The following is a 15,428-nucleotide window of genomic DNA, read 5'->3' as shown; positions in this document are numbered from 1 at the left end:
TTTTTAGAGAGGGGGGGAATGTTTCTGGGGGGGCGGGGGCGGGGATGGGGGGGGGGGGGTTCGGGGGTTCGGGGGGCTTGTTTGAGGCACATCCAAAGATCCCTCTTCAGCGCCTCACTGAAGGGACGGGTGTAAAAGCATCTGGTCAGCGGTTGTTTCCCTGCAGCATGGTGGGCTGGGCAGGAGCGGCGTGCTCGTCTCTCGTAAGAGGTTTGCCGCCGCGTGCGTGTGTGTGTGCGTGTGTGTGTGTGTGTGTGTGTGTGTGTGTGTGTGTGTGTGTGTGTGTTTCTCCCTCCGCGGGAAAAAACTCCTCCGTCCGCCCGCCCGCTCGCCCTGGGCTCTATTCTTCCGCCGCTCATCCCCCCTCCCCCCCTCTCTCTTTCCCACCCTCGCTCACGCTCCCAGCCCAGCGTTTCGCCTTTAATTGATTCCAGACCCCTGCTGCCACCCCCTCCCAACACACACCCACTGCCCTCTACCCCCCACCCCCCCCCCCCCCCCCGACCCCGCCCCCGTGCCCCCACCCCTCACTCCTTGCTGGCCTTGCTGCATCTGTTCCCACAGCTTATGACACAGGAGTTACTCATGGAAGTATTATCTATCCCTTCTCTCCCTTTCTTTCTGTCTCTCTCTCTCTCTCTCTCTCTCTGTCTCTGTCCTTTTCTCTTTCTCTTTCTACCTCTCCTGCCTTTTTTCTTTCTTTATTTCTCCCTCCTTCTCTCTTTATTTTTCTCTCTCTCCCTCCTTCTATCTCGATCCCCTCCTCCTCCCTTTCTTTTTTCCTTCTCTATCTCTTTTCCCTTCTCTCTCTCTCTCTCTCTCTCTCTCTTGACCGTGGTGAGAAGGAACAGAACAATATGGCCTTTGACCGCAGAGGCTCCACTCCGCTGGACCGGGGGTGTAATTAATTTGGCTGCGGCTGAGACTCCGAGTGTGTCCGCTATGCGCAACTGTATAGCTTTTTATTTATTTTTTATTTGGGTGGGAAAAAAAAGGGGGGGGGGGGGGTCGGGGCATTGACGTTTCCAATGTCTCCTGGGGGTCCGTTGTTTCTCTTTGGATAAGCAGCCCCCCATCAACCCATTCTCTCTTTTTCTTTTTCCTCTCTGTCTCTCTCATTCATTCAGCTTATCCATTCTGTTTTCTCCTTCTTTCTTTTGCTCGTTTACCGTCAGTTGCCCTTAGTCAGCGTTCGTTTTATTGAAAGAGCTCGACTCGTTTTTTTTTATGTTAATCACCTTCTTCCCCCATTTTGACTTCGCCAAGTGCTGCGTAACAGCTTGTATTCTGAAGGGGAACAATTTGATTGGTCGGCTGATCGATCTGTCGGGTTGACACAACCTTGGTGTTACGCCAGCGTAACCCTAGCCAAATTTTGGCCGAAACGAGGTGGGGAACTCCTGTTTTCCGTGGCGAAACTAACTCCCCTCCAGGGAACAGGCTGTCCACCTTGGAAATGTACAAGGCTATTGGAATCCGACCGCAGATCATGCTGTCGACCTACAGCTTAAAGAGAGAGGACGCAACAAACGTTTAGCCGGCAGCGTCGCAGCTGTGCTTGTGACAGGGAAAGCACTCCAGCAGTCTGTAAATCATATTTATGTTAAAAAAAAAACACACAAAACTTTAAAAATTTATGTGCGTCGTCAAAACGGCATGAGGTGAATCGCAGAAACGCGATCTGATCCAAAAATGTAACGTGAGCGATATCTTTCTGGAACGCATTTCCTCTTGTTTCTCTCTCTATGAGAAACTCATGCAGTTCGTTTGTCATTTGTCCCATAGAACTTGCCAGGACCATCTGGTAAGCTGCCAGTCAACAGCAGTACACATTTTTATGGGGATTAAGGTGAAGAGAAGGTTCTTACTGTAAAAGAAAAAGTGAAGTCACGGCACAGCTATTGTCATGTAAATCTCTTTATTATTCTCTCATTGATAATGAATGATCTTAGACATACACTGATCTTAAATTACTTTTAAATCCTATTAAGACCAAAGGTCATAAGTTTTATGTTAAGTAGTGTTGCGGTGACAATCTTCTTGTATAGACAGACATGCTGGCTGCCATATTACACTAGTCTTATCTTGGCTGGGGTCTCATTTGATGAAGTTTAATTCTCAGTGTGACTTCCTGGTCAAATAAAGATTGTTGATGATGATGTTGATGATGATGATGACAATGATGATGATGGACAACAGTCAGTCAATAGGAGAGTGTTCCCCACTAAGCTTGACCCCCCCATTTCTGGCTCTCACTCCTCCCTGAAAACAAGTTTAACAGCATCTCTTGGCAAACAACTGGGAAACAGACCACAAAACAACACGGAAGGACACAAAAAAGCCACTGTGTTTTTTTTGTTTTGTTAGCAGTGTTTACCAGAACGCGCTCTACAGCTGGAGCCCAGTTTGTGTTTGAGAGGGCGAGCTGTCGCCTGTTCCCGTACACTGTTTGCTGTCCCAAACCCCACCCCCCACCCCCCACCCCCACCCACCTCCTCACTGTTATTGTAGTTTTTGTGGCTGGGAGAATGATGCAACCGAAAGTAACAGAATTCCTTTTCACCGTGAAGTGCTCTTCTGACTTCAGAGGCTAAAAGGAAATAGAGATTCCGGGAAGTTAGGGCCAACATGTGGTCTCGTCTTTGGAAAATCCCTTTAAAAAATTCCAAGCGGAAATGATCATACTTTTTTTTTGTTTCCCAGTCTCCTTAAAATGAATACTCTTTCCCTGCTTTAAGAAACAAAATCAGGGGCAAAGTGCATTATTTGATGTAAATCGCATGACAAGTAATCACTTGAACGGAGCCCCACGAGATTGCTGATTTGTTTATAACAGAACCTAAGATGACAGTCCTCGTCAGCCTTGCTGAAGAACTGGTCATGCTCACATGCCTGGAGACACAACGAGGGACAGATGCTGTGCGTCAGACAGGTCCAGCCCAGAGGTCGTCCTACATTAACCGACGTCTTCGCCTTTCCGGAAACGTCCTGGCTCCCTGCATGAAAGTCTGAGTGGGAGGGGGGGGGCGGGGGGGTTAGAGATATTGAGGTCACTGGGGCGGGTCCAGTCAGGCATTGGCCCAACCGCTACGGCTGTCCTGTACAACGTCGTGGCTAATTAGTGGCCACAGTCACTATTTGTGTCATGTTTTATTTTTGTTTTGCTGGTGTTTCATATCTCAAATATTGGCCTGAAAACACTACTGTAGAAAGTCACCTATATATTTCTAAAGTCAATAAACTAAGCCAGGCAGACAGTTGGTTGAATGATTTTCTGTGTGGGGGACTGCTGGGTAGCCTGTCCCGTTAAAGCACTGTTTCAGAGCGTGGGTGGGCCCCGTGATCCGGTATTGGACTTGGTCAGCAGCCCGACAGGCTGATGACCGGGTGTTGTTGCTCACCAGCGACCCCTGCTGGCCAGTCAGGCCCCCGCGGTCCGCTCGCCAACGCAGCAGAAGAAGTGCCTTCCTCAGTCCGAGGTCAGAGCGAGCTCGACTGTGGTGGGAAAAGAACCAGCTGCTGGATATCCCACGTTTTTTAGGAGGAGAGATATGTTCTTGGCTGCAGCAATGAGCATTTTTTTTTTTTTGGTGAAGACAATTAGGCAGAAAAGGGGTGGGTGGGGGAGCTGAACCAGTCACACATCTATCAAGGGTGTCCATCTTGTTGGCGTGCTAACTGGCGATGTTGCCGTTGCTATGCACTTACACAGTGAGGAATAGCTTAGATATGCTGAGGTAAAACACAAGCCGGATAGTTACTTAATGACACACAAGCAGAGCGGGACACGCCAAGAGACAGCTCAACGCTGTGAAATCCAAGTCTTCCACATTTCCCTTCCTGGTTCCAGAAAGGAGTTCTTTCTGATATTGAAGTTGGGGAGTCAAGGCGGTGTGGTATGACGGGTATGGGGCGGGAAATATTTGGCGGCAGGGACAGTTTCCTCGAGTGTAATCCTTCCGGAATGGCAGTTGTAACTTGCTGCAGTACCATTGAGAAGCTTGGTGCTTTGCTCATGGTGCCCAACTGAAATTTCACTCAGTGCTTCCACACACCAAAGTCACACATGGTCATGGACTTCTACTTTCTGACCCCTGGACTTTCCCATATCTGATTGTGCGCTTCCTTGTGTTTAAATGCATTGTTGTATTTTTGCATTTTTCCACAGAATTTCCTCACACTTCGGATTGTTCTACCATGAAGAGAAGAAGCACAAGGGTGGCAGTGTCTCTGGCTGCCATTTTTGCAGGTGAGAAACTAGCACAGAGGCTAATGTGAGCCTGACTCCCAATTTCATCCAATATCTTCAAGTATAGCAACTGAGTAGTAGTAATTGAGGCAGAGCTGGAAAGGTGAAACGTCATGATTCTGTGCAATCGAAACCATGCATCCCACGTAACACACGCACATATATGGTACAGCCCTATGTTTACAAGACGCATTTATCCAGGTGACTTACACAGTTTTACGCTCATTGCAAACAGTCCGGTTTTACAGATGCATATTTACGGAAAAAATCCAGGTTAAGTGATTTGCGCAGGGGTACAGCCCCAGTGCCCTGCATTGGGAATTGAACCTGCAACCTCTTAGTTTCTAAATTCCACTCCCTAACCATTATGCTGCATTGTCTCCCGCTCGTATCGTAGACCAACACAAACTGCACTCCTTTCAAATACCTCATAGCACAATTCGTTCCCGTGTCAAATTTTCAAGATGGCTTCTGTCACACGCAGAGCTGTTTTGTTGACAGACCGTAAAGACATGTTACCTCTGCTGCTGCGCCTCCTTTCCTCTTGCAGCCCTTCAGCTCTGCGGGGGCGGCCGCGCCCTGGAGCTCTCGCCCGGCGACGACGTCGTGGTCCTGAGCGCGGGCGCCAGCTTCTCCGTCGACTGCCGGGGGCGGGGCGCGGTGACCTGGAGGCACGGCCTCCAGGACGCGGCGGGGGTGCGGGTCACGCACGGGCCCGCCCACAGCAACCTCGCGCTGGAGAACGCGACGTGGGCCCACACGGGGATGTACACCTGCGTCGACCCGGACGCGGGCGAGACCAGAAACGTCTCGGTGTTCGTCCCAGGTGAGGTTGACGCTGCTTGCGCACTCACGCTTGGCTTCGCCGGACAGCTTGTCACACCCCCGGCTGCAGGATGTGTCTTTCGTTTCACGCCCTGGCGTAGATATGTTAACGTGTACATCATAGAATGGACACTTTCAATCGCATCTGATAGAAGGGATGTATTGGCCTGCATGTGTTAACATGGATTTGATTGCATGAATGTGTGATTATGTGCTAAAATGAATATGTGTGCATATGTGTTGGCATGGATACATTCATATGGTTGCAGTATTCCAGTGCTAGAAACTCAATGGCTGATATAAAAAGATTTTATATCACCTGCAAACTTAAGTTTTATTTGTAAGAAAATTTAATCCAGGGAAATAGCATCTGGACAAATGAATCACACATTTATAGACATGGTATTACCAATAGTAAAATATAAATTGTAACATGGTAATTAAAACTCTATTAACAAATAATAAATATGTCACAATTAAAAGTGCTACAAATGTGCTACATTCATTACTAATAATTAATAAACACCAAATGTGATATAAAGGGTAATTGGATATCCAGCATTATTAACATTAACATTAATGCTGCACTTCCAAACTGCTAATTGCACATGACCTTGACATGCATTTTTTGAACGTCACTTCGGATAAAAGCGTCTGCTAAATAAATGTAATGTAACGCAATGTAATGCTGATTTCTCCCCTCCTGCCCCCCCGTTCTGTCTAGACGACAAAGTCTGGTTCCTTCCCGTCGAGTACAATATTGTGACGCGGACCAGCCACCAAGCCACGGTGCCCTGCGTGGTGACTAACCCCCAGATAAAGGTCTCCCTGTACGAGGCGACGGGCAACACGTCGCTGGACGGGGAGTACCATCCCCTAAAAGGGTTCACCGCCCACCTGGAGGACAAAAGCTACTTCTGCAGGGGAGAGCTGGACGGCCAGCGGAGTAACTCTGTCGAGTTCTACGTTTTCACCATCCTGGGTAGGCCCTCCTCAGCACGTAGTCTGAGCCCATAGTGTTGTCCACTGAAAAAAAAAAAAAAAAACGGAATTTTTTTTTTTTACCTCAGTATGTCACGCCAATATATTTTGGGGTTTTCGCAAATTGAAAATGTTTTGGTTCATTTCAGTGAACCTAAAAAATGTTCAATGGAGAAAACCTAAAAAAAACAAAAAACAAAAGGGGTTTAACAAACTGAACTAAAATTGTAGGTTCATTTTTTCGATGTTCCATCCCAATACGCATTCCAAGCTGCCCGGATTGAGTGTTACTGGAATCACACTGGATCTGAGCCTAATTACACGAGATGGAAAACAGCCTGTTTCGACGTGGCCGCGGTGACCTGGTTCCAGCATTTACAGAGTCTTCTCTCTCTCTTCCTCTCTTTTCTTTCTGTCTCGCCTCAGTCCCAGAGAACCTGGAGCCCCACGTCAACGCCTCGAAGACCGTGATGAAGCAGGGCGAGCCCCTGTCGGTCCACTGCACCATCGAGGGCGTGGAGCTGGTCCTCTTCTCCTGGGAATACCCACGCATGGAAGTGAGTGGGCTGCTCAGCTCTTGCCATTCCCTGAAGCCCCGGCCCACGTGTCGAACGGTCTCCGCGGCGGCATTAATCACGTCAAGATGCTGGACCCGCCGCCTACGTCTCCAGACCATTGTGAAAAACCCTGATGAAAATGTGGTCGTGATTATATTCGAAACATTGAAAACGAAACCTCGATGGATGGAGGTGGCTTCTTTTTTTTTTTGGCGGATGTTCTCTGCTCTCTCGCTTGCTGTACACACGAAAGCTGTCTGCAGTGGTGCTGCTGAGTGGCTCATCCCGTGAAGGCCCTGTGCATGGGTGGGCACCACGGTCCAGTATCTGTGAGGTTCAGTGTGCATACGTGGGCACAGTAAAACTGCCAGTGTTAATTCAGCTCTATCAGAGTACATACAGGAGTCCAACAGGGATCAAATGCTCCTGTATCCCAGCAGTCTCTGGCTTTCTTAATACACTATAAAATATATCGGTTGGCATGGACTCGCTCCTTATCCATCCATGTTTTAGGGGTGCACATCGTTGGAACACATTTTTAGTATTCAATGATTTTAATGCTTTTTTGAGCTCTTAATGTTTTCAGGGCATGTCCGTTGTTGTGGGCATATTTACTGTTATGATGTTGTCGCTACTGTCACGGCAATAATAAAGACACTGACTAGATCTCGCTTCCCGCAGAGTCTGGAACTCGAACCCCTGACCGACGTGTTGTCCAGCACGAGCATGCGCTCGAGCCTCTTCATCCCCAACGTCACCCTCGACAACTCCGGCTGGTACGTCTGCAACGTCAAAGAGGACATGCAGAACCAAAACGCCTCGGACGCCATCCTCGTCACCGTCCTCGGTGAGTCTGACTGCGCGCACAGGGGTGTGTCCTAAACGATTCTTTTCCAAAATCAGACGAAAGGTACCCAACGCTCTTCTGTAAAATAAACGAATAAAATCAACGTTGGTTTCGGTGTTCGGGGCCAATTCCAAATTTAATTCAGGCAATGAAATGCAAACCAAAAAAAGGCGATGATGAAGTGGTGTGGTAAAATATTGAGGTCTTCCTCAAGCATTTAAAGCTGAACTAAAAGCTGATTTAGCGGTAATTTCCAACACTGTTCCTGGCTTCGGTAATCTTATGTCAAGGTTCCGCTGAGTCGTCAAATTTTTAAAAAGATTTACACACGCTCAGTGAAAGAGGCGCCTTTTTGTGAGAGTCGCTGACCGAAGTGTCTTTTTTTTCTTTTTCTTTTCGTTGGGGGCGTTCGGGCACGTTTGTCAGCCCCGTCTGCGAACGCCGAGCTGATCTTAACGCGAGGTATCTCAAAATCAGACTTCCCCTCTTATGAAAGCCCCCCCAGAGACAGAAGGGTACAGTAGCGCCCCTTTCAGCTTGGCTGGGCGTGCGAGGTGATCCGTGTGACTGCCGCCCCCTGTTGCTTTTCCCTGGCAGAAATGTAAACGAGGGGCCCCGGCCCAGGCCGGCAGAGCTAAATAGGAAGGCCTGTTATTATTCCCGGCTTTTTTTGACGGACACTGTAAACTGTGAACAGGATTTTTGAAAAAATGAGTCGCGTCTGGCAGCAATCTGGAGCTGCGGGGTTAGGGGCACTGGGTGCCAGATCAGGAGGTTGTGGGGTCGAAGCCCAAACAGGGAAGTAGTGCTGTTGCCTTCCACTTCCCTGGAACCATAGCATTAAATCTTCCTATAATAATAATAATAATAATAATAATAATAATAATAATAATAATAATAATAATAATAATAATACGAGGAGAATGCACTTTTAAACAGGTAATGGTTTAGAACATGATTTTGTTGCAATGAAAAAGCTTGCCTGCTTGCCCCCCAAACTGGTACATAAGTGGTTTGTGTCAAATATTTTATGAGAAACCTCTGCCTCCCCAGAACGCGGCTTTGTGAATATCAGTTACGCCGGAAGAAGAAACATTTCAGCCCAGCTACACGAGAGCATTGAAATCAGGGTGCAGATCGAGGCCTACCCCAAGCCCACAATGCGCTGGACCATGGACCGCGGTGATCTCCATGGAGATACTATCTCCATAGAAACCAAACAAATGGATGAGACCAGGTAAGACCAAGAAAAACTGCATTGTAAGTTGTATAACATTATACTTCTTACCTTGCCCTGTGATGGACAGGCGACCTGTCCAGGGTGTAGTCCTGCCTCTCACCCAATGTATGCTGGGATCGGCTCCAGCACCCTCCACGACCCTGACCAGGAATAAGCGTGTTAGATAATGGATGGATAGATGGATGGATGTACTTCTTACCTGCACAGGGACAGCAGATTAAATTCCTCTTAGCAGTGAAGCATTCGCCCTCCCCATTTTCAAATAAACAAATTAAATCTAAAACGGATAAACCAGGAAGTGGAAGGACATCAGAGTGTAGATTTGTGACTGGACATATGTGGAGGTGGGTTGAGTGTATTGTGTGCTAAAAAAAATAATTTGGTTTCTCCTGGTGTGCAGGTATGTCAGCACCTTGACTCTGATCAGAGTCAAGAAGGAACAGCGGGGTCGATACGCTATTACCGTCGCCAATGAGGATGCTGTCAAGAAGCTGACCTTTGACCTGAAGGTCAAAGGTGAGGAAATCATTCAATGGCACTATGGCACTGTTAGCAATGATTCAGCCATCCAGACAAGCATCTAGCAGTCCTCAACCTAGCAGTCTGAAATATGAACATTAGTGTTCACACAGATTCCTGACAGAACATTGTGTGTGTGTGTGCGTGTGTATGCATGTGTGTGAATGTTTGTACGTGTGTATGTGTGTACATCTGTCTACGTGCGTGTACGTGTGTGCCTGTGCATGTGTATGTGTGTGTGCATGTGTGCACATGCATGTGTGTGTCTGTATGTGTGTGTGCGTGTGTGTGCATATGCCTGTGTGTGTGTCCTCTGTAGTTCCCCCACAGATTGTTAACTTGTCCGATCACCCGCTGGCTGACAGGCGGCACAGTGTGATTTGTGTGGCAGAGGGGGTGCCTCCGCCGCGGATCCAGTGGTTCAGCTGTGACAGCAGGCAGAAGTAAGCCTGCCTGATCTATTACTCCCCTCCACCACCGGAGGGCAGTGGTGCGACTTTAAAAAAACACTAAATCAAGACATTTTTAGGGAGTCAGCAAGCCGTTATGAACTGCAACATAGACTCATTTTGTCCAAACAGAAAAGTGCCTCAGTTTCAAAATGAGCCTGCGTTTGTAAATGTACACATGTACACACCGTCTTGTATGACAATACTTCTTTATGATCTATTTATCATCTATCATCTATCATCTATTTATCATCTGCCATTTAATGTTGTTGTTTATATATCACACGTTGACCTGTTCTAAAGGGCTTTGAAATAGGTGATATGTAAATAAAAGTTTATTGTTGTGATTTATGTTCGGTTTTTTTTACCCCTTCCAGGTGCAGCAACGGGACCATGCCCTGGCAGCCGCTGGTGGCAGAGCCCGAGAGCGTCGACATCCAGACGAACGTCAGCTACGACGACGTCCTGAAGATCAGCCAGGCACGGAGCGTGGTGACCTTCCAGGGCCTGCAGAGGGTCATCTCCGTCCGCTGCCAGGCCACCAACAAGAGGGGGCAGAGAGAGAGGGACATCAAGCTGGTCTCACACAGTACGTAAGAAAAAATAATTTTTAAAAAAACTGTGAGAGAACGCACGTAGTCGAACTCGGTTTCCCTCCGCAGTGATGATGCTCCTTGGTGTTTTCACCTGTCAACATTGACTTCCAGGCAGCTACTACCACTGAGACACACCCTGCCCCTCAAAGAGTATGGTCCAATCACTGCAAACCCCACATGCATTCAAACTTTTCTTTTGTCTCCTTCTCTAACCGCCACCTTTCTGCTAGCCCTCAGTGCTTGGTGGTACGTAGCCAGACTTAGCCTCACTCGGCTAACATAAAATTGCAAAGATAAGAATCAGAAACATAGGGTGGTATAGCTGCTGCTTTTAAAACGCAAGACTCAACCCGTCATCCAATTTAAGAGGTTGTTAAAACTGTGTGAGCGCTGCAACCACAAGAAAGCCACTTCCATTCACTGGGCTGCCCCACCCCCTGTAAAATCTATAGATGCACAGGGTGTGGTGCTGTGGTGGTTATAGTGCATTTTTACAACTGTTTCACAGTGAGGTAGTGCTGTGACATCAGAGTGGTTTTCGTGGCTGGCTGATATAGCACGTTTTTATGGCCGTCACAGTCGATGGACTCTTTTTCCCACAGTGCTGTTCTCCCAGGTGGCTGTGCTGGCGGCCATTTTGTCCCTGGTGGTTTTAGCTGTGATTTTCACCATCATTCTCATCGCCCTATGGAGGAAGGTGAGTCTGAGTTTGCGTCTGTGTCAGTCCGTCTGTCACTGAGTCAGTACTCTGCGCTGTCTGTTGCTGAGTCAGTTGCCTGTGCGGTCTGTCTCTGTGTCAGTAGCCTCTGCTGTCTGTCCCCGTGTCAGTATCCTATGTTGACTGTCACTATGTCTGTATCCTGTGCTGTCTGTTGCTGTGTTAGTAGCCTGTGCTGAGTGCCTCTGCTGAGGGATCGAGACTAAATTGTTCTAAGAAGAGCTAGGAAAGGGCTGAAGCTCTCTGATACGTGTCCATTGCGTTTCACATGATTAAAAAATGGGACTGAGTAAAATGGCCTCCTCCACATCGCTCCCACGTCTGTTTCAGAAACCCCGCTATGAGATCAGGTGGAAGGTGATCGAGTCTGTCAGTTCTGATGGACACGAGTACATCTACGTGGACCCCATCCACCTGCCCTATGACTCTGCCTGGGAGGTGCCCCGGGACAGCCTTATCCTTGGTGAGGGGGGGGCCTGGGGAAAAGTGGGGGGGGGGGGGGGGGGTTCATTACATTTATGCAACTATTCAGAAGGACATTGCTGTTATGTAATGTTCTTAATATAAAACGCATTTATATTGCTGGCATGTTTACTGAAGGAATTCATGTTAAGCTCCTTAGTGAAGGACACAATAGCAGTGTCCCACCTGGGAATCGAACCTGCAACCCTGGAACTGCAAGCCGAGTTCCCTTAGCGGTTACACAGCACTGCCATCTGGAGTGCTCCTGAAAAAAAACTCTGGGGCATTTAATCTACCACTTTAAGAAAAGTGTGAGCGGGGGTTTTTTTTTAATTTTTATAAAACCCGAAACATGCCCCCTCTTTTTGTGTTCCAGGTCGCACGCTGGGGTCGGGGGCGTTCGGCCGCGTCGTGGAGGCCACCGCCTACGGCCTCGGCCACTCGCAGTCCACCACCAAAGTCGCCGTCAAAATGCTCAAATGTACGTGCCCGTGCCGCCATCTTTACTTTCTAACATAGAGGAACGCCAGCCACAGGCTACAGAGCAGGGGTGTCCCATCTTATCAGAACAGGGCGGATGCAGGTGTGGGTGCTAAGACACCTGATTCTATTAATCAATGTCTTGATTGAAGACCACGATGAATTAGTTGAATCAGGTGATGTAATGCTGGGTTAAAACGAAAACCCTACACCCACAGTGACACCTGCTTTAGACAATGCTGACTGTGCTTCATGGTTTGTAGTTCATTGTTCAATATAAGTAATGATAAGTATTAATAAGGTACTGTCCCTGCATTATATTCTCATCTCAATATTGCAGACTGTAACGCATCTACTAGTATTTATTAATGCTGACTCATATTGGAAAGGTATGTTTCCATTCTTCAGTAATGTACTAGGCAGTCATTAATAATTTATTAAGCATTTATAACTGCATTATATACAAAGGCAGGGGTTAGCAATTCAATTCCTGCAGGGCTGGTGGTTATGCAGGTTTTTTGTCACTAATTACACTGGCCAAATTGGCTAATTAGCTGCCTTGAATCTGGTTTGCCCAATCACAGAGCTGCCTCAACCCCGTATAAGGTGAAAGATCACAAAAATGTGTTTAGAATGTTCTTACCTGAACACTCTAAAGCTGATGTAACAATCACTGCTGGTAACTGAGTTCTAGAACACTGACTAAAGCTCTCTCTTGTTTTGTTGCGCAATCACAGCCACAGCGAGGAGGAGCGAAACCCAGGCTCTGATGTCAGAGCTGAAAATAATGAGTCACCTGGGCCCCCACCTGAACATCGTCAACCTGCTGGGTGCCTGCACCAAACAAGGTGGGGGGGTCAGAGGTCAGGACGGCCGAACGGCCCGGGGGAGTGGGGGGGTGGGGGGGGATCAAGGATGACCTGAGACAAGGTCCCTCAGCTGGGTGCAACTTTCCCCAAATTTACCAGATATACTGTATACCGAATGACTATTGGTTAGAATCACAGTTGGGATTTTCTGAAGCAAGGCAAGTTTGTTAAAAGCTAAAATAGGGTTAAAGTTCACACCTTCCTGTACCTCAACACTAGTTTAAAAAAATAATAAACTTGGGATGATTTGCTGACTCTAAGTTCCTTATGTAAGAAAAGCAACTGTAAAAATAGTCTGCATATGTGAACTTTGTGTTTATTGCACATTTATCTGTGAGTTTCATACCAGGAAATCTGTTACTCAGACATAATAATATCAGAATGAAACATCAGAATGAAATAATAAAGATAATATCTTAAAAATCAGGGTAAAATACTTGCAGAACAAAATAACTAGATAGAGATAGTATGTAACTAATATGTGAAAAAACATAAAAATACAGATCATGTAGTTTGTAAAGATTTCTCACTTCGTTCTTTGTCCCTCTGCTGGGTCAGGCCCGATCTACCTGGTAACGGAATACTGTCGCTATGGAGACCTGGTGGACTACCTGCACCGGAACAAGCACACCTTCCTGCAGCACTACGCGGACAAGAGCCGCCGGGACGCGATCATGTGCTCCAACGGCGTGGCCGACGGCCAATCGAAAGGGTGAGCGGCGGCGGTGGCGCACGCGTCACGTTCGCGGAAACCCGACGCGCGGTGCGCGTGCGCGTGACGCAGTCTTCACACGCTAAAATCACTGCACTGCTCGTCCGCGCTGTGTTGACGTAGCTGTACGGCTTCTTCTTCTTCCCCTTAAACTTAGAGGGCGCTCACAGTCCTGTTCTATGAAAGGAGCAAGCGCAGGGAGCAGTTCAGCGGGTCAAGAGTTCTGCTTCAAATCTTTCCTCACGCTTATGGCTGTGATGGAGGTCGATTCTGACCTTTGACCTTTTCATTCTGAGGAGAGTTGACACAGAGTATTAAATTAATTCCGGGGGGAAAGAATTCTACTGGCTGTAATAATCCAAGCTGAGTGTATTTACCTTTCCGAATAAAATTTAACTGGGTAATTCCTCTTACGTGTGGCCCTTTGATATGGACTATTATTATTATTATTATTATTATTATCACATAAAAGAGAAATAAAAAGCAGAAAGTGGATGGAGAGGCCAGCGGACGACGGCCTTCCCTGGTGTGTGTACACGTGGCTGGCCGGAAGTGAGAGAGATGTGGTCCTGCCTGTAGCACACTCTCTGGGGAGTGGGGTTCTGGGGGATAGTCTCTGGAGGGTGGTGGGGGGGGGGAGGTTCTGGGGCATGGTCTTTGGGGGGTGGGGGAGAGGGGGTGGTTCTGGGGCATGGTCTTTGGGGGGTGGGGGAGAGGGGGTGGTTCTGGGGCATGGTCTTTGGGGGATGGGGGAGAGGGGGTGGTTCTGGGGCATGGTCTTTTAGGGATGGGGGAGAGGGGGTGGTTCTGGGGCATGGTCTTTGGGGGGTGGGGGAGAGGGGGTGGTTCTGGGGCATGGTCTTTGGGGGGTGGAGGTGGGGGAGGGAGGGGGGAGTTCTTGGGCACGGTCTTTGGGGGGTGGGGGAGAGGGGGTGGTTCTGGGGCATGGTCTTTGGGGGGTGGGGGAGAGGGGGGGGTTCTGGGGCATGGTCTTTGGGGGGTGGGGGAGAGGGGGGGGTTCTGGGGCATGGTCTTTGGGGGGTGGGGGAGAGGGGGTGGTTCTGGGGCATGGTCTTTGCAGTAGGCCGTCTGTCTCCAGCCACGATCAGCAGGCGACGCCGCCGTGTCCTTTTCCCGCTGCAGGTACGTGTCGTTCGCCGGCGGCTGTGACGGAAACTACATGGACATGAGCAAGGAGGACAGCGCGCAGTACATGGCCATGAAGGAGCTCAGCGACATCAAGTACGCCGACATCCAGCCGTCCGTCTACGAGACGCCCTACCAGCAGGACCTGTACGGCGGACAGGGTGAGGGACGCCGGCGCCAAATCCCTACGACCCCCCCTACCCCCCCCCCCCCCCCCTCTCCTTCCCTGCCTCCCTGCCCTGCACCTCTTCCTGGAATGAAAACACACGGCGGTTACGGCGATGGAACACCGCGCAGAAATAGCGGTGCGCTCGGAGCCCGTGTGTTTAAGTTCCGGAACACTTGCTTTGCGGCGCGGGACGGCGTTGCCGTGGCGGCAGCTGGCGAGCACATGGGACAGAGTCGCTGCGTGTTTACACAGACAGACAGACGGGGAGCAGGAAAGGAGAAGCCTGACCAGCTCTTTTTTTTCCGATTTGTGACACGCAAACTCCCAGAATTCCACAGCAGCCCGCCACGTGCCCTAAACCAGACTCACGGACCCGTTAAGACAGCGAATGCGAGTGGAGCTTGCAGTAACACATACATGATAGTAATCTATTATATGATATTAATATCAGTGGAAAATAACCTAATATTCAGGATTTGAGTCATGCAATCTAATTATCATGACTTTATGCCAAAGGTCTTGTGACATTATGTGCTTTTCACATGACCAGCCAGGAACATATACAGTATACTGAAATTTCTCTGACGGAAAAGATTTAATATATGTAAT

At 48.6% G+C, this 15,428-nt stretch overlaps 1 protein-coding gene across 1 annotated transcript in view; it reads left to right on the top strand.

Moving 5' to 3' along the window:
• The window catches only part of pdgfrb (platelet-derived growth factor receptor, beta polypeptide), a 37,926-nt gene that overhangs the window by 11,718 nt on the left and 10,780 nt on the right, over positions 1-15,428 (top strand). The window contains exons 2-16 of the mRNA XM_035409797.1: positions 4,169-4,249; positions 4,800-5,075; positions 5,799-6,056; positions 6,482-6,612; positions 7,294-7,459; positions 8,513-8,696; positions 9,100-9,215; positions 9,538-9,661; positions 10,045-10,256; positions 10,866-10,960; positions 11,312-11,444; positions 11,820-11,924; positions 12,661-12,771; positions 13,351-13,504; positions 14,648-14,811. Of these exons, the coding sequence (XP_035265688.1) occupies positions 4,198-4,249; positions 4,800-5,075; positions 5,799-6,056; positions 6,482-6,612; positions 7,294-7,459; positions 8,513-8,696; positions 9,100-9,215; positions 9,538-9,661; positions 10,045-10,256; positions 10,866-10,960; positions 11,312-11,444; positions 11,820-11,924; positions 12,661-12,771; positions 13,351-13,504; positions 14,648-14,811 (2,281 nt within the window). The 5' untranslated portion in view covers positions 4,169-4,197. The remainder of the gene's footprint in view (positions 1-4,168; positions 4,250-4,799; positions 5,076-5,798; positions 6,057-6,481; positions 6,613-7,293; positions 7,460-8,512; positions 8,697-9,099; positions 9,216-9,537; positions 9,662-10,044; positions 10,257-10,865; positions 10,961-11,311; positions 11,445-11,819; positions 11,925-12,660; positions 12,772-13,350; positions 13,505-14,647; positions 14,812-15,428) is intronic.

The sequence above is a fragment of the Anguilla anguilla genome, chromosome 3 (genome assembly GCF_013347855.1).
Source record: "Anguilla anguilla isolate fAngAng1 chromosome 3, fAngAng1.pri, whole genome shotgun sequence".
NCBI lineage: Eukaryota > Metazoa > Chordata > Actinopteri > Anguilliformes > Anguillidae > Anguilla > Anguilla anguilla.
Note: the sequence above shows the minus strand (reverse complement) of the source record. Positions and strands in the feature narration are given on the sequence as shown.